At 36.4% G+C, this 22,441-nt stretch overlaps 1 protein-coding gene and 1 long non-coding RNA gene across 8 annotated transcripts in view; one reads left to right on the top strand and one right to left on the bottom strand.

Annotated features, from left to right (window-relative positions):
* Appl (amyloid-beta-like protein) overlaps window positions 1-22,441 on the top strand; it is a 184,254-nt gene that overhangs the window by 153,663 nt on the left and 8,150 nt on the right. For 2 of the 3 annotated variants that reach the window (XM_074126975.1, XM_074126977.1), the window contains exons 2-3: window positions 21,515-21,691; window positions 22,271-22,397. In XM_074126975.1, coding sequence (XP_073983076.1) covers window positions 21,515-21,691; window positions 22,271-22,397 — 304 coding nt within the window. Of the gene's footprint in view, window positions 1-16,035; window positions 16,180-21,514; window positions 21,692-22,270; window positions 22,398-22,441 lie in introns of those variants that run through there. The other variant, XM_074126976.1, reaches the window with a different exon arrangement.
* Window positions 722-9,093, bottom strand: LOC141453589 (uncharacterized). Of its 5 annotated transcripts, XR_012458084.1 has the most exons (7): window positions 8,943-9,093; window positions 8,472-8,676; window positions 5,515-6,394; window positions 4,982-5,430; window positions 4,519-4,697; window positions 4,191-4,363; window positions 722-2,532 (listed from the first exon to the last, which is right to left on the bottom strand). It is a non-coding gene; the product is annotated as an uncharacterized lncRNA (long non-coding RNA). The 5 variants fall into 5 exon arrangements; XR_012458082.1 differs by having other exon boundaries at window positions 5,515-6,483; window positions 8,472-9,093; XR_012458081.1 differs by having other exon boundaries at window positions 8,472-9,093.

The raw sequence follows: 22,441 nt of genomic DNA, 5'->3' as shown, positions 1-22,441 counted from the left end.
TGCTAATGCAAAGTTTGCATAGGGACTATATTCTTGTTCTGCATACCTCTCTGAACCTGCTGATCTTCTTAATTTTTCTTCTCATATCGATCAGGAGGCAGATATCCTTGAAGTATCCTTCACTTCAATACATACACCCTGGATATCCTGTGAATGCTTTTTGAGGAAAATGCGGGCACTTTCGCCAAGTATTGTATCACCCACTCACTTACCACAATGCTGCAGTGGTTGATATTTGCCAGCCCGAACACTTTTAGAAAAGTGAATAGGTGAAACCCGCAATGTTGGTGTGACCTGCAGTATATGTAGGGAAAGGAATTGATAGAGAAATGATAAATGTTACGAGAAATATCTAGATGTTGAGAATGCAAAAGTTGCGAGTTAAATAAGTGTTACTACACTTGCAAAGAAAACTAGTAAAAACTAAACTGGACTTAAATTATTTGTGTCTGTACTTTGTACTAATGCCGAGCTAAATAAATAATGGATGATGGATGCAGGAAGGCAGTAGCGAAGGTTTCAGATGTGGCTTCGAGTGCTGGATGATCGGGAATGTCCCCTTTCTCCAAAATTGCTCAGAGTCCAAGATGGTTTTGAGCTGTGAGCTGTGATTAAATTTTATGTATTTGAAAAGACTTACTCGGAAGGAACAAATCTTCAGAAGCTTAAACTCTTTAATTCGTTAAGATATAATCATTTTAATTTACGAGATGATCTGATTTCCACCCCCACTTGTTAGAAAGAGGCAAAAGAAAAAAAGAAGGTAATTATGTCTTTATTTTCTTAAATTATTTGAACAAAAGCTCTTCATTAGATAAGATTGCTCCATCTTGCGAAATAATGAAGGTGTTAAACGATAAATTAAAGGTATAAAGGTCTTTTAGGTATAAAACACTAAAAGAAAAAGAAAAAAGTAGACCTTGTGAGATGGCCCTTCATCACTATGGTAACGATTACTGCCATAAAAGAAAGGAAAAGGCCAATTGAGCAACCTTTAAAGAGCCTGGCTACAGTAATAAGACGGCATTACAGTCCGGGCGGAAGGAGAATAGAGAGCAACTCTGTGATTGTTTTTTTTTTTTTTTGTTTTTTTTTGCACCGGGTAACCTGTTATTACTTGCGCTTACTTGCTGTAACAGTAACCAAGCGCCTCAGTGATGGTACTGCGCATATGCAGAAGGCTGAAACACCACGCAGCCTACCCTTATAAAGCTACGCTTATGTAGAGTGTGTGATTCGATGTGAAGTAAAAGAGCTGAATTCGTGTGATTAATAACACTTGTCTGAACACTCAGACTTTCTCTTTTACGTATACTTTCTCGAAACTTGGTATTTTTACTTAAAAAAATAAGAAAAAGTTTACGTCAATATTGTCTTAGAAGGAAAGGTGACGTCACTACTCCCTGGAACTCCACTGAGGATTCAATGTTTCCCTGAAAGTTTAAAATTGAAATGTTTTAATAAAACACAATTCGCCAATTTCAAAGGAAACCATCAGACAGATGTGCACTTGCACTTCCGGCTTCACTTTCTTTAATAAAAGTTTAATAGTTTTGAATTATTATTGAATGTTGCACTATGCAGTTTATTGTTTTTGGGACATTTGCCTTAGAAAATTGCAATTGCACACTTCTAGTTTTACCAAATGCATTTACAGCTCACTAAAATATCGTTCTTCAAGGAACCCCTCGCCTTTTCATTTCTTTCAGAGTAAACCACCCCTTACAGTTGATCTAGACGAGTGTTAACATTGGCTCAATAAGATTAGACGGAGAGAGTTCTATGAGAAGAGAGGAAATTCGTGAACATTGTTGCTACGTTACTGGGGTGGGGAGAAACGACTAGACGAGCCAGCCAGTGGGTATCCAGTCCAAGAACACATTCTCCTTCAGCTCTCCTTATCAGCTTCATGGGTGGTAACCATTCGACGATGTACCCGGAGATCAGGGGTCTGGCCACTCAGTGAGTGCGAGTCAATATCCACGGCAACTCTCCCCTCCCACCATTATGGGTTTATTGTGTTCACGCGTATGTGTCTAGACGCCCACTTCCTGCATCTCCCTTGAACAACAATAACATTTACACTTCATATCCTAGAAACATTTTGTAACTGTAAGTGTATTAAATCTAATCCCAGGCCCCCCCAAGTACTTGTAGCCTGTAATACACTCAAGTGCGCTCCAGAAACTCTCTTTCTTCAATTACATCTGTAATACGTGGTACAGCACAATCTGATCGAACACTTGATGATATTTTTTGTTTTTTAAGAAATTTGAACACAAGTTTTTTTCCATAAGTGTCTTATTTCCAAATTCTTTGTCTGATAATCTTGGTCGAAATCACCGATTTCATCTAAGTCATTTCCACCTGGGCAAGCCCCTGCATGTTGACCCTAGGGTTATTGATCTTTCTACTATGATCTAGTGTTGTCACGTGGAAAGCTACGTTAACAAATCCCATTCCTGCTTTTCCTGTTTCTTACTTCATGCTTTATTCTTTTCTCCAAATCCTGCCAAGTCCTTCCAGTGTGATCTATTTTGAAAAACAGAAAATAAAAAAAAAACATTGTAAAATGTGGAAATAGTCTCATAAAGTCTCAGCAATTCTGATGTTTCAGACTTTGATAGTTAATAAAAACGCCAGCTTGCACATTTTGGGTCGGTTTATTTTGTATAACATGAAGTAAAAACGATTGGAAATTGTGTAAACAGTCTCTTAATTTGACTGGAATACTGATGTTTCTGTATTTGATAGTTTATACTCAGGGAAATAGACCAGTAAAGCTAATATGTATTGTTGGTTTAGTAGGTTCGTCTTGGATTTTATTTAATGGTTAATATGAGGAATTTATAGTAAAGTATGTTAGGCGGTTATAGGCTAGACCCGCATTGCTAAGATGTATTGTTGGTTTAGTGGGTTCGATTCCCGGTCTCTAAGCCTTCAATTTTATTTAATGGTTAATATGAGAAATTTATAGTAAAGTATGTTAGGGGTTATAGGCTAGACCCGCAAAGCTAAGATGTATTGTTGGTTTAGTGGGTTCGATTCCCGGTCTCTAAGCCTTGAATTTTATTTAATAGTTAATATGAGAAATTTGCAGTAAAGTATGTTTGCTAGTCGCCTCCGACCACGACACCATTGGTTGGACGTAATGCCCCACCTGAAAAAATGGGCGATTACTTTTACTCAGGGAAATGCTTAGGTTGTTCCTTTAGTGTCGATCTGTTTTGAAAATGAGAAGTTAAAACGATTGGAAATTGTGTAAATAGCCGCCTAAATTGACTAGATTGGTGCTGCTTGTGCATTTTACACTTAATATTAAGGGTAATGCTGGATTGTACATGTTGGGTCGTTAAATGTAGTTGTGAGGGGCTGATTCCCGCTTTTCATGATTGATAAGTAAGTTTATGAGGGAGCCAATTGTTGTGCTCTACATCAATCGTCTACTAACTGTCATAACTTAGAGTATCTTTCCCGCACCAGTTTCCTATTTCTTAAAAGTTTTTTAGAGCACCGGCAATTGGCCGGCGAGTTCCTACATTCTGTCTAATAAGTTCCTCAGAACATTTTCGACTAATCTCCACATGAGATGCTGCTTCATCGCCCAGCTTTTGTACAGGGCTGAAGACTCCTATTGTATGAAACACAGTGTTGTTTTATGTTGTTATTGTTTCGCCGTTGCTTCCAGGGGCGCTAGTGTTATTAACTAGACGCGAGCACCGTTCGAACGTTGTTAGCGACACTGGGTGCGCTGCACCACCAATATCCCAGGTAGAATATAATGATGAGGACGAGGAAAGAAGAAAATTAATAATGAAGAAGGGTTGTATTGTAGTGGGTGGAGATGGTTGGTAACAGTTTCTTCAGAAGCACACACATTCTAAGACGCGAGCAGAAATTAGAGTATAAAAAAGCGCCTCAAGTCTTTGCATAATTAGGACATGCGCAGTAAGACTCCCTAGCTAGCCCGGATCTTCTTCTCCTTGTTACTTCTTACAGTAAGTCCGTTACTTACCACAAACACATCCAAACATATTTTATATATTAATACCCTGTAAGCCACCTTTTTGCATAGCCTCCGGAAAACTAACTTTAAACCATTTTCCGTATCCCAGCCTCATTTTCTCTCGCCATGCTATAAAAGAGCTTTACATGGAGCTTTACGTAATGACTGGCCTACATAGTCAAACCTTTTGTTGTATATTTCCAGACTATTCTTGCAAAAACCGAGTTCCTCTGCAACGATCATGGAGGTCTATTTGTGTATGCCATCAGGATCGGTCTCTGGATTTAACACTTTTCCCTGTTCATTAAAGCTGCGCACAAATGGTTTGGTACATTTAGTTCTGCTTCTCGCTTCCCTCTGTAACAAACAATATGGGGTGGATCTGTAACTTAGAGCTCTTGGATATATTGTGTTTTAATATGTTTGCATTCTATGATTATCGCATCGTTATTTTCATACCTTTCATTTTATTTATTTTCTCTCATGAGCATACTCACACGATCTACTCTTACCTAAATCAAATTCTTACAAGGAATATCGATAAAAATCATGCTGCGTGAAAGCATCTCTTCAAGAACTCCACTCCAATCGGGATTCTCTGAGCTAAATGTCCAACCTTATCCTCAAATTCAAATGAAAAATGTGGAAAAATCACTTTTCCTCATTCAGCGGATTTCAAATCGCACAATTTCTAAAACATCGAAAAACAAACATCTGTAATTCTTCCAACCATGATGTGTGAAAGAAAATAAAAAAATCTGTTATTAAATATTAGACATCGTGAAAAATCGATAGCGGCGATCAGAACTTTATGTGGGCGTGGCAATGTTACGTTTTCAGCTGTTTTAATCGCCTGCAGTTTGGTCTCTGTGATTGGACAATTATTTATTTCTAATTAGTTCAACTTAATTGATTTTGTAATATTAATTATTTTATGTAAGCTTAAGTTAAAGGACCATTTTAAATGCTGTTTACCTATCTAAGTTCCGTTGCTGTTGGTCGATCAGTTTACTTTCTGAGTCGGGAGAAATTGTATTTTTAAGCTCCTGACACGAAATATAACCGGAAGTTTCAATAGAAAAATTGATTTCATCGATCGTAATAAATACATTTTTTTACCGAATAGTTGTGCATGCATTTGATGGGGCCCAGCTCAAAAACACGGAAGTTGATCTGACCGGAAATTGGATGGGCTTTTAATTTTTTTTTAGGTTGTTCTCAATTTTTTTTAGGCTTTATCGATTTTCATTAGACTTCTTCTTTTAAGATGTAGATTTTGGCGGGGCCACAGGATATGCTTTGGGGAACGGAAGGATGTGTTAAAGGTTGCTAATTCTGTGCTATTGAGCTGGAACTTGGGCTGCTAGGCGATCTACTCCATCTTAACCCTTCTGTTGGCCATCCTCACTCATATTTATTGTTATCTAGAACAAAAAAAAACTTTCAATTTATTGTTACCATGGCAATAATAGTTGCTACAAGAGGAAGTTGTGAAAAACTCGACTCACCAGAATGTTGTGTTTATGCAGTGTGGAGATTTTTTCCACAGTTATAGTCAGTTTTTCCAATGGTGCTAGAGAGGTCAGAGTGTACAGTTGGCGAAGGGCTGATGAATGGTCCAGGCAGAGAGTCCTGACAGCCCCCCCGCTGAGCGTGTACTGAATGTCTGTTCTGCCTCCCACACTCTAAATGGAAAACCGTCAAGCTCAAACTGCCGCCTCCACTAGCTTTGAACGGCAACTTTCTCCATTTTAAACAAGTTTAACTTGCATGTTCTTTCAGTTTACAAGCTTAATCCTTTTAGTTTATTTATGTCCATGTCTCTTTTCGGCGATAGTTGGCCATGTTTTCCTGCGACTTCTGAATCCTCGCGCCAAATAGGGAAACTAATAAACCGCAGATGGTTAATCTTTACAGCATTCTTCTCCCGCTTTCAAATGGACCACTCATTTCCATTTATTTATTTATTTTTTTAGTCCTCACCAATATCAGTTAAGTGATAGCCTAGTACATTACACTAATACGTCACTAAAACTAAAGCCCCATCAAATGCATGCACAACCATTCGGTAAAAAAATGTATTTATTACGATCGATGAAATCAATTTTTCTATTGAAACTTCCGGTTATATTTCGTGTCAGGAGCTTAAAAATACAATTTCTCCCGACTCAGAAAGTAAACCGATCGACCAACAGCAACGGAACTTAGGACCCCCGCATTCCCGGAAGGGTCCTGGAAAATTGTGTGAATGGCTGCCAACTTAAAAAATGAAAAAATCGCAGGATCTGGTTTTTAAGAAAATCTTAAACAAATACGTTTAGTGTTCTTTCAAATACTTCCGATTTGAGGAATTTTGGATCTCTTCCTTCCGTCAGTCCCATGGTACGACTGCAACAAAATATAATAAACTTCCTTCGCCAAAATCGAAATTGTGTTTTCCAGTTTCTTATATTGTAGCTAAAATACCGTAATAAGATCTGGAAAATAGTTCGATATGAAAGTGATTGTTTATAAAATAAACAAAGATCTATTAAAATTTAATAAATATCGTTTAGAAGCTTCTTGTTACGTCAGATCAAATTAATTAACTAAATAACTGCTAATCCGCGAACAAATGAAAAGAATTGACTAATGGACGGAATCTTTCAGTGCCCCTATTGACGATGTTCCAAACATTGGTCAGAACTTCTACACTGTACTATTTTTAAGGGCAACCATTGACTGAGTTCAAGCCTTCCACAAGGTCCCGGTCCTAACGCTTTCGAGCGTCCTGAACTCCCTGTCCATGTTGGTTGGCAATGAGGCGGAACATAAAGGGCTGATTCTCAATCAATGTGCTTATAAACCGAGAAACACATCAAAGCATGGATTAGTGCAGCCTGAATTGGTTTGACTAATTTTGGTTTTAATAAATCTTTAATGATGGAGGTGACTAAAACATTAATCCTCTTTACTGCGGGGTAAGGCCTCGAGACACACCCAACGATTGGATAAAATTGGATTAGCTCATGGAGCAGTCCTAATCCCGAGGTACTGCTGCTTAAAAAGGCTTACTGTGCCAACATCTGGTAGATCTAGTTCCAGCTGGAGAAATCTCACCTCTTACTACGCGACAAACGCCCCTCGTAAAGGTACCAAGTTTCCACCTGCAATGAGAGAACCTCAGAATCCTCAAAGTATTCTAATGAGGCACTTCATACCAAACCAGTTCCCAGATAAACCTTCAAAAACATCAATTTTGATGGGGAAAGTGATTCAAAGACAACTTCTAAGCTTAGTATTTGTGTATGATGTGTAAATGTGAACAATTCTATTATTTTTAACCAATTAGACAAGCCACTTCATTGAATCGATTTTTTAATGATTTAAATACTTTTACCGAAAAAGGCTTCACTGTTTTTCTTTAAGAAAATCGATACAAATCGTACCCTAAACAGGTTTGCAAGCTGTATTTTAAACATTTCCAGTAAAATGCTTCTTAAGGAGGATCTAGAGTGGAGATGGGGCTAATCTTGTGCCTCTAAAGTTCTATTTCATTAAAATGTAAGTCTTGAGTCTTACATATTGAATTTAAACTAAATGTGTTGCTAAAACTTTGAGGTTGGGGAAAATTAAAAAGATCGATTATTACTTTAATATGAATAATTAATCTCTATATCAAAATTGTTTTTAGGGCACCCTGAGGGATTTGGTTCCCTCTAAAGGGTCTAATCTGTATAATAATTATGTTTGGGAGTTCAGAGTTTGAATCACTTGTGCCCATATGGCCACTCCGAAAATTTTGAAACCACTTATAAACTGTTCTAATCGAAGGCGCAGAGTCACCATAATGTTTATCAAGCTTCTCTTTAGTCTCCTGAGGCGTTTTGCCTTTCATAAAGTAGTGTTTAATCAACACACGAAATTCTTTTTCGTCCATTTTTTGAAAATCACTCGACTTCCACGATTCAAACGAATGCCAAACACAAAGAAATAGACCGATCTGGCTGAAACTTGGTGTGTGTTATTCCAAGAGATGCTACTAACTAAACATAACCTCGATACGCGCCAGTAGTGCTATCTCTCTGACTTTGCACGGACTTTTCAAACGACCCTCGTAATTGAACCGAGAATCGCATTAAGAAGAATTTCGTGGAGTTCTGGCCAAATTTGTATTGTTTAAATGGCCACAAAACGTTGCATTTCCTGCGCGATTGCAATACTTCCTTCCTACAAGGAACAACGGGTAAGTAAACATAGTTTTACTGGGAGACCAAATCCGAGGTTTTTAATTAAATTCAACACCAATATACTTTACAGTAAAGTAGCATGTTGATAATATTATATTAGTTATTAAGTGAGGCTGGCTAGATACTGTAGTTTATATTCATGGAGGAGGTATTCATTATTGTTACAGTATGTTAGTATAGAATATACTATACAGTTTGTGGAATACAGAGTACTACAATAGGCGGAGATACCTCACCTCATTAGTTGCCAGATTAGTAGCAGTATCCCAGATTGTTCACGCCGCATTTTTCCACCTTATAGTATCCACTAGGGAATTCTTGTTCTTCCCTCTTTGCACTGCTCTCCTTCAATAACCTTTCTTCTTCCCGCAGGACTCATTTTATTTTTAATTAAACTAGTCCTCGACTTCTTATTGTACTCTGTGTCAGTTAGATCAGGCACTATTCACACACAGAAATTAACAAATTTTCCGCTGGATATGTTTTATAAACGTATATACTGGGCAGAATGTGCGAGCTTGCGATTTTATCTACTGCTTTACCCATTTAGACACTTAATGTAATGTGAATAATTCTAAACATGGTTGTTAATTGTCTATTAACATTTGCAAAACAAATCTGATTACAAACAAATGTAATTAAGCAATAAGTACATTGAATAATAAATAAGTTAATAATTTTTACAAGTGCAAACAACACTAACTAACCTGTAAATAATTTTAGTTGTATTAATTTAAATAATTTTTATTTTCACTACACAAACTAACTCTAAACAGAGAATTTCTCAGACCTAACCTATATCTGTGGAATTGCGCCAAATTCTCCTGTATCCCAAGAATCCAATTCTACCAACCTAAAGTCCTTCGTCATGTTGTCAACGCTCCCTCCCTATGTCTCTAATTTTTAATGCGTCTTCAAACACTGCAAACCACAAAATGTTTTACAAATTGACTATCTTCCTTCCTTAAATTACATTTTATAATACATGTAGACATTATAACAGAGCCTAAATAATTACTAGCTTTACGTTTAAAAACATGTATGTATTTCGAACTTAAAACGAATATTTTCTTACACTAAATCAAAGATCCGCACGATTACAGTCCTTCCCTTCTCTTACTACAGAAAAAAAAAGAGAAATGGAAAATAAATAAAAAAATCCGGTGAAGTCAGTAAGGAAATAAAATGAAAATGGTCAAAAATAATTCTGACAAAGATTTTCTTGCTCTTTTCAGTTTTCCTCAGGGTGTAGGGAGGAGGACGAAGAGAAAAAGAGAGAAAGCAGTTATGAAAAAAAGGGAAAAACTTTCTTCTGCCTAAACTTATCTCACTTTACTGGGAAAAAGCTATTCAAATGTACAGTTTTCACGATAGTGCTTCGAGCGGCCAGTCTGATTTTCTTGCTAATTTTGTTATTATTTATTTTTCTTGAATAAATACAATAGAAATATTATTCTAAAGGCAAACTTGCCTAAAACTTTGTGAAGAGCTTAAAATTAAAATTGAAAAACAAAAAAAAAAATCAAAAACTTTATTAAAAGTTTCATTAACTTGTGAACTTAGTTTTGCTTATTGTGTGCGAGCCTTATTTAAGAAAATGTTACTTGATTAATTAAAAAATCTGGTGGTAAAAGGTTTGAAGCTTTGAATTGATTTTTTTTGACTAAAAATAGAGAAGACTCCATTTAATTGTTATTACAATTCTTAAGAGGAAGGACTGTATTCGCCAATCCCCGAATTGTTATTTACCTACAAAGAAATACCTTCCACTTTTATTCAAGACGTTTTACCAAGAAATCTTTTTTTTTTTTCTGTAGAGTTCTTTGGAGCCAGCAGCTCAAAGCATCATTTTAAACAATCTCTCAAGAAGTAGATAAAGTTCCGCAACTTTGCAGAATTGACTTTCAACCTGTCGGTATTTTATGAAAAACGTAATTTCCGATATTTTAAAAATCAGAATGATAATTATTGAAATATTTTAACTATTACTTTTATTGGAAATTATGTGACAAGTAATGAAATAAATTTATGTTCTGGGAAATCTATGACATTAATGCTAAGTGTAGTAGAAAAAGTAGAAAAATAAAAAATACCATTCCATTTTATTACAAGCCATTTAGGGCGTGATGTGGCATACATGGAAAGAAGGCGTGGTTTAATAAACCAATCAGAATTGGTTCTACAACCAACCTACTTTTCACACCTCCATTATTCACTGTGATTGGTCAATTCTTTATTGTTAATTATTTCTATGAAAAATGAAAGTTTATTGTTATTTTTTTTAAACTAATTTTTCCTCTGTAGGTATTTTATGAAGTATCAACTTTTGCAATATAAATTTTTTTACAGTAAAAACGTAAAAAATAAAAGATCTTTCTTGTTTAATGCCTTCTTTTCTGATGTAATTATGAGAAGGGAAACAGGGAATTGGGAATAATGGTTATTTTCTTGCGAAGTAGGTAAAAGAAAATTGTCGGTCATGTTTCATGTTCACGTATTGTTCGCCGCAATTTTTGTATTTTTATTTGCATTTAACGATTTTTAAAGATTTAATAATTTAAGAGGGGAAAGCCTTCTTACGTCAAAATATATTTTTGTTGCCTCGACTATTTCAAGGCTATATTTGGTGGCCAACCCTGTGGGCAAGGTTAGCTATAAAACTAGCGTCGATTAGAACGCCGTACACTCAGCTTGACTCAGCCTAATCAATAATCTGCGTCCATCTAGGTCGAGCTATAAATGAGCTATAAATTTCTTACATAATACTTTCTTATTTATTGAAATAAAGTTATGATGGGCCCCATTCAATAAAGTATTTATTTATTTATTGATTACTTGAGCAACCTTAGCTAAAGTCAAATTGGTTTATGACAATATTTACCGCATTTTAATCAGAGTTTTAATGATGAGGCGATTATGAGGCTATCCTTTAATAAAATCTGCAGGAGAGATTAGGCTCATGCGCATCTGCTCTTAATTTGGAATAGAAGCGTAAAGACAAGCTCTTTCCTGGCTACCTCTTTCTGATATTACCACAGTCATGGAAATGGGTAATTTTGAGATCTTGGCTATTCCCAGCCTTGGGTTGCGTTGAAATGATTGAGTTACAAGCCGTCTATTGATGCAAAATATAGTCCTCATTTGCTTTTAAGATGTTGAAATTAATATTTATAAATTAACAAAACCAAAATAGAAAGAAGACTTGTAAATCAGCCTATGAAGACCTTTAACTGAGTCCTTAAGAGCAAGAAATATATAAGGAAAGGTTTAGGTTTGCCAGTCCAAACAGTTGGGAGACGATAAGGTGATAAACAGCAATAGAAGTATGTAATGTACACCTCTAAGTATGTATAATCTCCCGGGGCTGACCGCCGGGGATGCACATCTGGTGTTGGTCTTGTGTTTGTGTGAGGAGATACTTCTAGTTCGTGGTCAGTGGTCTCCCCTTTTGTACACACAATCTCCAGTAAGTTAATATGTCCACGATTAAACAAAGTTGTTTCCCTGGGCTAGTTTGCTTGCGGTCTAACTGTGCGAGGAAGTTAGCAGAAGTAGTCCACAAAGCGGAAGTTTGAAATGGTGTTCTTCTTCCCAAGACACTTTAATTTCCTTTTCACTGCTTTTATCCACCATTCCACACTTGTACATCGCCTCTAACATGTCTTCTTCCACAGCACAAAGGGAACATCTACGTAAATTTAATAGAAGTCTTGACGATGCATGGAATTTAGCTCAAAATGGATTCAAGGAACTCGCTTTTCGGGAATTAAACCGAGCTTATATTGAAAATCCATCTGGACTCTTAATTTAAAGAAAACAACGCCAGGGCCTTCTAGATAGGGATTGCAAAAAAACAAAGAAATTTTCCTTTCCCCCTTGTAGATTTATGATTTTGAATTTCCTCAGAAAAAAAAACACATTTTGAGATCTATGATCTACAAATTTGTTATTTCCTTTATGCTACGCCACAGACCTTGAATAAGGGAGCTGTGACGTCAACAGCTTCCTTTAGCAGTACCATTTTCATGATGTACCTGCATAACATTGAAAGCAAGTACCTTATACAGCTAAATTTACTCCGAAGTAATCTACTAAACTTACAAAGAAAAGACTGACTTTTGAATTTTGCGATTGGGACTTATTTTAGAGTTGTTGACGACTTTGCTTGGACTGGTCAAAAATTGACTATTTTTCTGTTTATGAAGAAGGTCCTAACAAATTGTCAATAACTTGACAATAAATGCACAAGTTGAAAATAAAATTCTGGCACTCATGATTCATTTTGTTTATATTTACTTCATTCTGACCTAAAGCCAAATAAATAAATCGTATTTACTGTAACTTTTGAAAACTCAAATTGTGAAACTTCTTCTAATAAACAGCAATAAAATATTACGTCGTCGAAAGAAAAATCCTTCTTTTCTAAGAAGAGATGAAAAACTGGTATGACTTTCCATAGGAGACTGAGTTAGCAGTCGAACTGTGGCTTCTTCTTCTATAAAAGTCAATATTTGATGTAGAGGATTGTCAGCCACACCTATAATGTACTACACACCCTCACGACTCGACGCAGAACTGCCTTCACCGACTTCTTATATCGTAAATCTGATATAAAACCCTCTGCTAAACTTTCAGCGCTTTCGATATTTATTTATTTATTACTATTTCTGACCAACAGATTTTTTCTTTTTACTTTAGGTTACTGAGTAAGGAAAATATTAAAGTTATGTCCCTTGAAGTAGCCATTTTGAGTTTTCCTGAGGCTGAAATAGCGGTTTTTTAAGAAAAGTGCTGAATGTGTGATTGTGTCTTAGTAGATTTTTAAGCTAAGTGGATTAAATGTAACAAAGTAGATTTTTCCTTATTTTCCCCCCGAAAATGGTTCTAACAATTTTCTCTAATAGGTTGTAGCAGCGTTCATACAATAGTTTTATTCGAAAAATCTTCCAGGAATTCTTTATTTAGGACAATTCTGGGAGAGGGGTTAGTTTTGATTAGGTTAGGATAAGGAACATTTTTTTTTACAGTAGAGTTATAATTTACATTAATTTGTATAAAATTACTTTACAAAAATTAATTGCGTTATGCTATTGAAAATTATAATTTTTACATTGTTAAGTTGGTTTGTGATTAAGTCAGTGTTGCCAGTTGTCAAAAGAAAGGTTTTTATGTGTTTTATAGTTAGTTGGCATACAGGTTGTTTAGATTGTTCGTATCAGTTTTGTAATTTAGACCATTTTTCAGTCTTTGATACGTAAATCATTTCTAAGCCTTTCTTTTTTTATATGTTTGTCTCTGATTTTAGTATCTTTGTGTTCTCTAAGTTTAAAGAATATTTAATTACGTAAAAAAGGATAAGAATAGAGCCGTGTGTCTTCACATCAGGAATTTTCACTTTGTGTTTTTATGCACGAAAATGCACGTTTTTAGGTCATCTGCGCAAGAAATAGTGTTTCCCATATAACTGTACATGTGTGAGTGCTGTGCAGAAAGTTCGGAAAGCTGGTATACACTCAGTATTTGGTTTGGGAACTATAGCACGAGCTTTAGAGTAAAGCTAAACATAACCGATGCCTAAATAAACGTTCCTGTGAAATTATTTGAAGTAAAAGTTTTTAGATCAACACGTTTCCAATTAGTACACATACCAGGTTTAAAAATCGTTGCAGTCAGGCAAGTAATACAAAAATAAAAATAAACTTTATTTTAAAAAAAATCAGTTACAGCCATTTTTATATTTTTCATGAATAGTGGAAGAATACATGGACAAGATCAATACTCGAGTTTCAAGTTGATAATTTATTCAACTCTTATCGACCTGGTAACTGAATTAGCCCACTCATACTTACTGGGAATTATTTCGGCCTTACTGCCGGAAAGGCTTTAGCAATTCTTTCAGGACGAATGGTCCTCAGGGAGTGCTCTGTAGACGGAAGAATAAATTATGGCGAGAAATTTTCTAGTTTCCCTTACCGACGAAAGAGATTTGTGCATGAAATACACATTTTGGTGGAAACAGAGTAAGAAGCATCTCCTGTGAACACACACTTGTTTAGAGATCGCCAAAATTCGGTGGGACTAAACTTCTACAACTGCAGAAGACAATTTCATCTCTGGTAATCTATTTATACTTGAAATTAAACGTTTAAAGAAAATTTTGGGTCTATTGCAAAATGATATTTAACCAAGAGTAAGTCGTGTGAGTCTAACTATGGAAGAATTTAAGCGCTTGATCGTGTAAGATAAGCAGACATTGCCCAACAGCCTTAGTAGCTCCAATATGCATTCACAATGTCAAAATAAGTCAATGTAACCTAAAGCGAGTGTCTGTTACCTACCTATACTGCTACCTTCCAATTTCCTGATCAGTAATCATCATTATTTCCTCTACATTCAAGCGTAACACTAGACCCAGATATCCTAGACCGTCATCAATAACCGCCGCCGACCACATAATATTCCCAATAATACATATTTTTTTCTGTACCAAAGTCATATTATTTGAAATATTCTCATCTCTTATCACTTCCTACGTTTTTCAAGGTTCAATGCTTCAATTGATTTCTTCGTAACACCATATACAGTTAGTAAAGCCATACTTGTTAACGAAACGATATATTAGAGGACAATGTGCACCCCTCCTCATCCCCAGAACTACCCTAAAACGTTTTATAGAGTTGTAAGTGATATGTACACGAAATTCTGTAAATTTCTCGGAAATAGACACTTTCTGTTAAGAAATTCTCCTCAAATTTAGAATTTCAGTTGTAACTTTCAGTTTTCTTAAAAATATGTAATTTGTAAGTCGCAAATTGAACTAAAAGACAATTTTAAAGGGTTACCTTCTCTTAATTTTCTCTCTCAAATACAATTGGTTTCAGCAATTAACAATAAAGCAATTACTATTAACCTTTCGAAGAAATCGTGGGAGTTGTTTTTGTGAGTCATAAAAAAAGTCAAAGAAATCGACTCGATCTATATCGATAATATCAATACTATCGGTAGATCGATTTTTGAACAGTATTTTACTGTCGTGTTCTTGGTGTCATTTCGGGGAACTGAGTGCAGTTTGTAAGAAACACTGTTTTTAACTTAGAACATCTCAAAGCAGATCTTTTCGGTATTAGTCAAAAATTTAAAATCTTCACGATTACAATACTTTCATCTCATGAGGAGTAAGAGTAAGTAGAGACAGAAATTCTGGAAGGATTATGATGAGTACTGAATGGGTGTGTAGCCTAAGTTTAAAGCAAAAGTAGGAAGCAAAAGTCCGTGACGGGAGGGGGGAGATTGTTACTTAATTTTTTATCGCTCATAAAATTTGCTTTTCTCTGCTGGAAAACTTTCCGCTTGAGATGGATCAGCCAAGCGGAAAGAATGTTGACATTATGTTTTAGAGTTGCTCTGCAAACTTTGCTTTATTCGCTGATGTAATGTGTTTATAACCTCCATTCTTCTTTCAGGTTTTGGTTCTTGAAAGATTTCTACCTCAGATTTATAAATTAATAAAATCTTTGATACAAACATTTACTCTCACCTATTTCGAATCTAGTTAATATACACAGCTGTTCAGCTAATTTTTATCGCTTTTTTTTTTGTGATGGTTTATTTAAGGGATTTTGGAGGTGAGAAGTTGGTAACAATGTCTTCAAGTGCAGAAACAACAGTTTTTACGTGTTATGTTTTAGTTTTACCAGCTCTACAATGTTACAGAATATGTTATTAAGTTTTCATTCTATTTAAACGTTTATTTCGATGAATTTCCAAAGCTGAATTTCGCTTTACTGCACAATTGTTAGATGGCGTGATATTAAAGTATTTTTTTTTTAAATCAACTTTCAGTTTATTCCACAACGCACCATAACCTGAGCCTTTTTGTTACCTAAGTAATTTAAAGTGATGGTAAAGCAATTTTAGGCGTACCTTAACGTTCAACTACCAAATGTGAGTGTTTAACTTGTTTATGTTACCAGTCTTTTAAATTTGCTTAATGTACCCGGCGTGCAAAATTGGTATCCCATTTATTGCGAAACCCAATTAGCCCAAGTCCCAAATCACTCCCTTAAGATACTGCTATGTTTGGAAAAGAATTTAACTAAATTTCAGAAATCCCACGTTAGCGATATTCAATACTAGTACGTTTTTAAGCAGGCTGTTCTCGAGGACAGCAGTTGATATAAGTCGAGATCACAACAGATTCCTTTAATTTAAAGTAGCCCATTCTCCTGAATAATCCTTATAGTGGTTACTGGAGAGATTCAGTTAAAATGGGAAGCTAAGATGACAGGAAAGGGCAAATGGAAATGCTGGGTACTTATAATTTAAGTAAATGGTTCTTATCGAGGGCTGTTGCCAGGCAACAGTGGCTCCTCTGCGCAAATAAAATTACTCACAAAAATAGTTATTTTATCCGAGAAGAAAACTGATAGAAAATGGATAGTTAGTGTGAAGAGAAGGGAGCTAGCCTCACTCTGCCCGCACTTGAGGAACCAGCGAACGGTTCTTTTTCTTATCAGTGCGCAAGATTAATCAACTCCTGCTCCGCTTTCAGAAAGTCGCTCTACTTTCATCTCTGGTACTTCTACTTGGCCACCCTTTAGACGCATGCTGTTCTTTCCGTTCCTCCCTGCAGATCATCCACATTCCTCTAATTTAACTGCTTCTTAGTAGAACATTACTTCTTTACGGTGCCATGGAACTGTAAGCCTGATTCTATAATATTATGTAAGAAATCCATTTTAGGGGAAATAGATTATTTACATAGGGGGAAGTACGCTTTTATTTTTTGGTCCTTCAAGGATCTCCCCTGACTATCCGGTTGGGTCCAGAGTGTGGCAAGTAGTGAGGAAGTAGCCTCACAATCTAGTTTGATATATTTTTGCGTGCTGACACCTGAAAAAGTTGGAGACCAGAGAAGACAGTGGATTAAACTAGTGTGGAACCCATTTTTAAGCCCATCATGTTTCTCCTCCAAGCGTACTCTGAACAAACTAGATCATTAACAGCATTTCTCTTCAGGAGCATAACAAGTAAGAGTCAACAATTTCTGCGCAAAAAAACGGTTTTCAGAAAATAGAGTTTACATAGTACATACATAGTATATTGTCTTGTTTTTATGTATAAAGTACATACATATGTGCATGATATGTTGAAAAAAGAAAATCGCAGATCGCTCTGTCGATTTGAGTTCGATCATGCTCCTTAGACGAACTTGAATTCGTGAATCGGAAATGACAATGTTCTAAATGAAGCTTCCACACTCTTGTCATTGTCTCTGAATTTCCTATAAATTCGTATTTTTCTTGGAATCAGTCTTTTAGAAAAAGTCTTTTTAGGATGGTGACAGGCTTCATGTAAAGTTATGTGCGGTTATAACAAACTATATAGTGTTAGTAAAAAAAATTGAACTTAGGGAATTGTAATGTACAAGCCAAGGTTTTCTTTTCTATTCAGGAGACCCCAAAAGTTTATTTCTGGTGGAAATGAATTAAACAATACTTCCGATCCTCTTACTATAGTAAACTAAGAAATCCATTGAAAAATAAATAATAAAGAAAACGATATAGATACTGGTGGAGAAGCGTGTGGACGGAGAATATCTGGCATACTTACTAGAAGACCAAGGGGGTAGGGGAGCCAGCCAAGATGTAGCCAAACGAAGAATCCACTGCAGATTGCTTTTCCAAACCCCTTCCTGCCTCGACCGGCTCGCTATTATGGGACTCTAAAAACGTTGTACGATTTAACGTCGAGGTACTCAGAAACACCTGGGCAACCCCTACAGCTCTAGAGTCTTCTTCTTCCATTCACCCAAACCTGCAACCTCGGACCACCCTCGATCTAGTCTTCTAAGTTATGACGCCAAACTTCTAATACACCCCTTTTACAAGCACTTCTACATTTATTATTCAACCTCCCATTCCAGGCTACACCCCTCTATATTCTTGCTATATCTCCTGCGGCCCCATTCTCGTTATTTCCCAGAATTATGGTTACTTCTTTTCTTAAAAGAGGAAAAGATTTCACTACCAACGCTCTCCATCGTTTAATATTAATAATATATAGCGTCCTTTTTTTTAAAAAAAAATAATCGTTACTTACTGCAATTTAAGCGAAAATGGTAATTCTCCATTCTCTCCTTTCAGTGCTGCGATGATGATGGGTATCAAAGAGGGTAGCAGGAATAGATGTTAGTGTTGGATATCAGGTTACCTAAATCTGGTGGGACGCCCCTGAAGGGGAGACTTGAACATCTTCAGCTCTTCCTGAACACCTAACTTAAATAGTTCCTTTGAATAGTATAACTTACAGACAGATCTTTTTTGTATGTGGTGCGAATTACAAAATATAACGAAAATCGTCATTGGCGCCCGGAGTTTGTTTCAATGCACTGCCGGCCTCCTGACAGAGTTCTCTCGTCCGTCTCTGGATCAAATAATTTTAATGCTCTCTTCTTTCCTCCATTTTTAGTCAAGTCGTGAATCCATATAGTCGTAACTCAAGTTCTTTGAGTGCAGAGCTTCTCCCACTGCAGTCCTAAAGGACTAGTTCACCCTAGAAAGTTGCAGCCAATAAATACCCAGCTACAAGGTCTACAACTACCTCAGTTTCCAGTATAAAGAGCCAAAGACTTGGCTGACCTAAATAGATTATTTTATTTACTGCTCCCTCTGTTTATTGAAAATAGTAAAAACAAAATAAACTTTGCAGTAAACTAGACCTGGTTATTTAGTAAATTCCTGAAGTCAAAACATTGAGTGAAAACAAGGAGAGGTGACAGGATATGGCGGCGACATAGCTAGACAATAACTGAAATATGCGACTAATGTTGGGTCAATATCGGGCCAGTGGTGCAGGCTAGCAGTAAAGTGCTGTTATAAATGGGAACACATTAAATTGGGTAAGGTTGGTACTACTGTGGGGGTAGCCTCTGTCCTAGAGTCTGGAAACCGCAAACACTAAACACTGCACTATTGTTGGCTGGGCAGCTCCCAGACCCGAGATGACTACCGCGGCGGCAATATTAGTGGCTCCCGTCCACTCCTCATCAGTCCCATCCTTTCTTCGCCGCTGGTTCTGCAGCTCCTATTCTTCTTAGGATAAAGTGGTCTCTCTCTCTCTCTCTCTCTCTCTGCCTTATTTGAGTAACTTCCTCTCTGCATTACAAAATCCGCTAAGAAATGAAATTCTCATAGTTCGTGGAGAGTTAAAATTGCGGAATTAAATTACGTTCTCTCAAATCTTGTAAAAGGAAGTATTATGATCGGTTCAACTTAACGTGGTGGAATTACCATTAGAGATGCACATTTCGAGGTCTCCTGCTTCAGTCAAAAATGCTTCTTTTTTTTTTTAAATTGATTCTGCTTTTAAGAAAACATCCCAAAATCGAAAAACAGCAGAAAGCAGCTGGAACTTAATATTGCTTTTGGGTCGTACCCTGACTGTGACGTGCGGATCTTGAAATTTGTTGAGGATTTCAAGAAAATGGAAGCTACCATTTCCTCAGAATTTTCTAGCACCTTCCTCACAGCTTTCCTCAAAGCCTCTGATGATGGCACACATTCGCGCTGGTACATTTAAGCAAGTAGTCTTTAAAAAGCTACCTTTTAAAACCTAATAAAGCCAAGCTCAAAACAGAAGTATTCAAGCTTGTAACTAACAAAAGCTTTTTGAAGTTCAACTATTCTACTCTAAAGCTTAATATTTAACAACATTTTCAGCCAGCACAATTCATGCTTTTCTAAATAGATAAAAATCCTATTACACGCTGTAAATGCTTAGGAGAAAAGTTAAAGCTCCATTTTAAATTGGAGTTGTTGATTAATTGGTAGAAATTAGTTTAGTTTGTGCCGGCACTCTTGTTTAAGATGGTACTGAGGAAGATAGTTTCATCTCGTGACAGCGGTGACTATGGCAACCAAGCGCTGCATCCCAAGTTGTCCTAACAGGAACTTATTAACCTTATTGCCTTAACTATTAAACAATTACCTACGAGCGTATGATGCACCTCAGAGACAACACAATTTCTCCCTTGGCTCTAACTAGACCTGGTTTAATCCTTAAACGTTAAGTGCATGAGAAGATGTACAAGTATGAAGAGGCTAGGCAGGAACTCTCTTTAATGGATTAGCGTAATTAGGCACTCAAACTTAAGTCGCTTTATCCTAGAGCTGCTTTTAATGTATCTATTTGAACTGTGTCACAAAAATATAACTGCCCCAGCAAAGTTACAGACTTGAAACTCTCAGTTTAAGTGCATTACTTTAAGTAGTAAGTGATTTGATTGGACAAGGGAACGTGGCAACAATTGAAGAGGTTTAATTGCACCTTACGTCACCGAGGTTACCATTCATTCTCAGCCAAGACAGGGTATGCTTCGACTGAAAGAATGGATGCCCTCTTAATGCTATCCCAACTCATGCAAGGCTTCGGCGATGCCAACTCCTCAAGTTAACTTGTTGAATGAGAGCAATATCTTAAGCCAAACTCCAAGTTAGAAGGAAGTTTTAGAACCTTGAACATTGTAGTCAGGAGCAAGTCGAATAATTTACTGATTAGTAAAGTATAAATAATCTGTGAAAGTTTCAAGCCTTTTAACTTTACTTCTACTTGGAGGAGCAAAATTGTTTTGGCAAGCAGAGGTTATATTAATCTTATTTTACTGTAGGATATTAAAATGAAACTCTACCCCCACTACTAGTTATAGTTCATTTCATGTGTGGTGAAAAACAAAATTACTCAACCCAAAAGGGAGCAATTACATATCCAATTTTGACTATTAGATAGACGGGACATTGCCTCGGGGCAAGAGTACCACCTGATGTTTTATAATCCAGTAATGCACTCTAATGGTGCTCTAACAGGCGTACCACTACACACTCACAGACAAAAAAAACAAAAGATTAAATGTGATTCACTTGAAATTACTCAGCAGGGAGATATTAGGGTTGTTTTCCTCCCCCAAGCGGAATAATGGATCATTTGTTGCTCCAACAAAAAAAAAGAAAGTGGAAATGCGGAAAGTGTTTTATAGTTTTATGTTCTGGCTAATAAAAAATAAAACTACTAATTAGTTAATGGACATTCGGCCATTCGTTTAATTCTACTTTCTCTTATTGGAGAAAGAACGCCTTGGGGAGGTCGAACATCTAGGGAGTAACTTTCTCACTTTCAAGGGTCTGAATTCTTTGGGGGATAAGAGCCGTGCCTCTCCACAGGAAGGTGAAGTAAAATGTTTTGTTTTGTCTAAGTCCATTAATCTGTGGTTTTCTGGTCGCAGGGTGCAGGAGAGATCCCAGTGGCCCACTTTGAGCCCCAGGTGGCCATGCTGTGCCATACCAAGGAGGACAGTTACCACAGCCAGTACATGACCGAGTCCGGTAGGTGGACCACGGACACGACGCACAAGTTTACCTGTCCAAAAGAGAAGATGGACATATTAGACTATTGTAAAAAGGTAAATTAAGTATATTAAGTATTTTACCATGGAGTACTCTTTTTTTTTTTACTGCTTTCACATCCGGTAGGAGATGTTAACCTGTCGAAATGGCGAGATTGCATTCTCACCTGAAACAGATTTTCAAGGTCCACTGAGTTTGTTAAATTTTTCTTCTTCTTTTCCAAGAGGCTTTAGCTCACGTTTTGACGACCATATTTACACGGATGGTCCTGCCATTTCGGCCAATAATAAAGCCGTAGCAGGAGTATTCCCAGGTAATGGTAGAGTATTTCAAAGGGGTAGCTGTATATCTATAGCAAGATTTCGTAAATTTAAGATAAGGGTATTCTGGATGAATGTTAAAGGATAATCATTGATAAGAATTTATTTTGTTCTTTATTATTCTTCAAAATAAATTATTTGTGTGGAGCCTTGGGGAATATGAGAGTTTGTTTTAAGTTTGGAAATCTGACATTATGGACAATATGAAACTAATTTCTTATCAGAAACCTGCAATTGCAATCAGTAAAAATAACAATCCGCCCTTGAAAATAAAATTAATATTACCGTTTTCTGAAATATTTATGTTGATTCCAGGTTTATCCAAAACATGATATTACCAACATAGTTGAATCCAGCCATTTTATAAAGATATCGAACTGGTGCCGAGTTGGACACACAAAATGCAAGAGGACAGCCTGGGTAAAACCTTTCAGATGTTTAGGTTAGTCTTCACTTTCTTTACATGCTTTCTTTTTGTTTATTTGT

The sequence above is a fragment of the Rhodnius prolixus genome, unplaced genomic scaffold, assembly GCF_049639745.1.
Source record: "Rhodnius prolixus isolate KJV_2025 unplaced genomic scaffold, Rpr scaffold_3, whole genome shotgun sequence".
Classification (NCBI taxonomy): domain Eukaryota; kingdom Metazoa; phylum Arthropoda; class Insecta; order Hemiptera; family Reduviidae; genus Rhodnius; species Rhodnius prolixus.
Note: the sequence above shows the minus strand (reverse complement) of the source record. Positions and strands in the feature narration are given on the sequence as shown.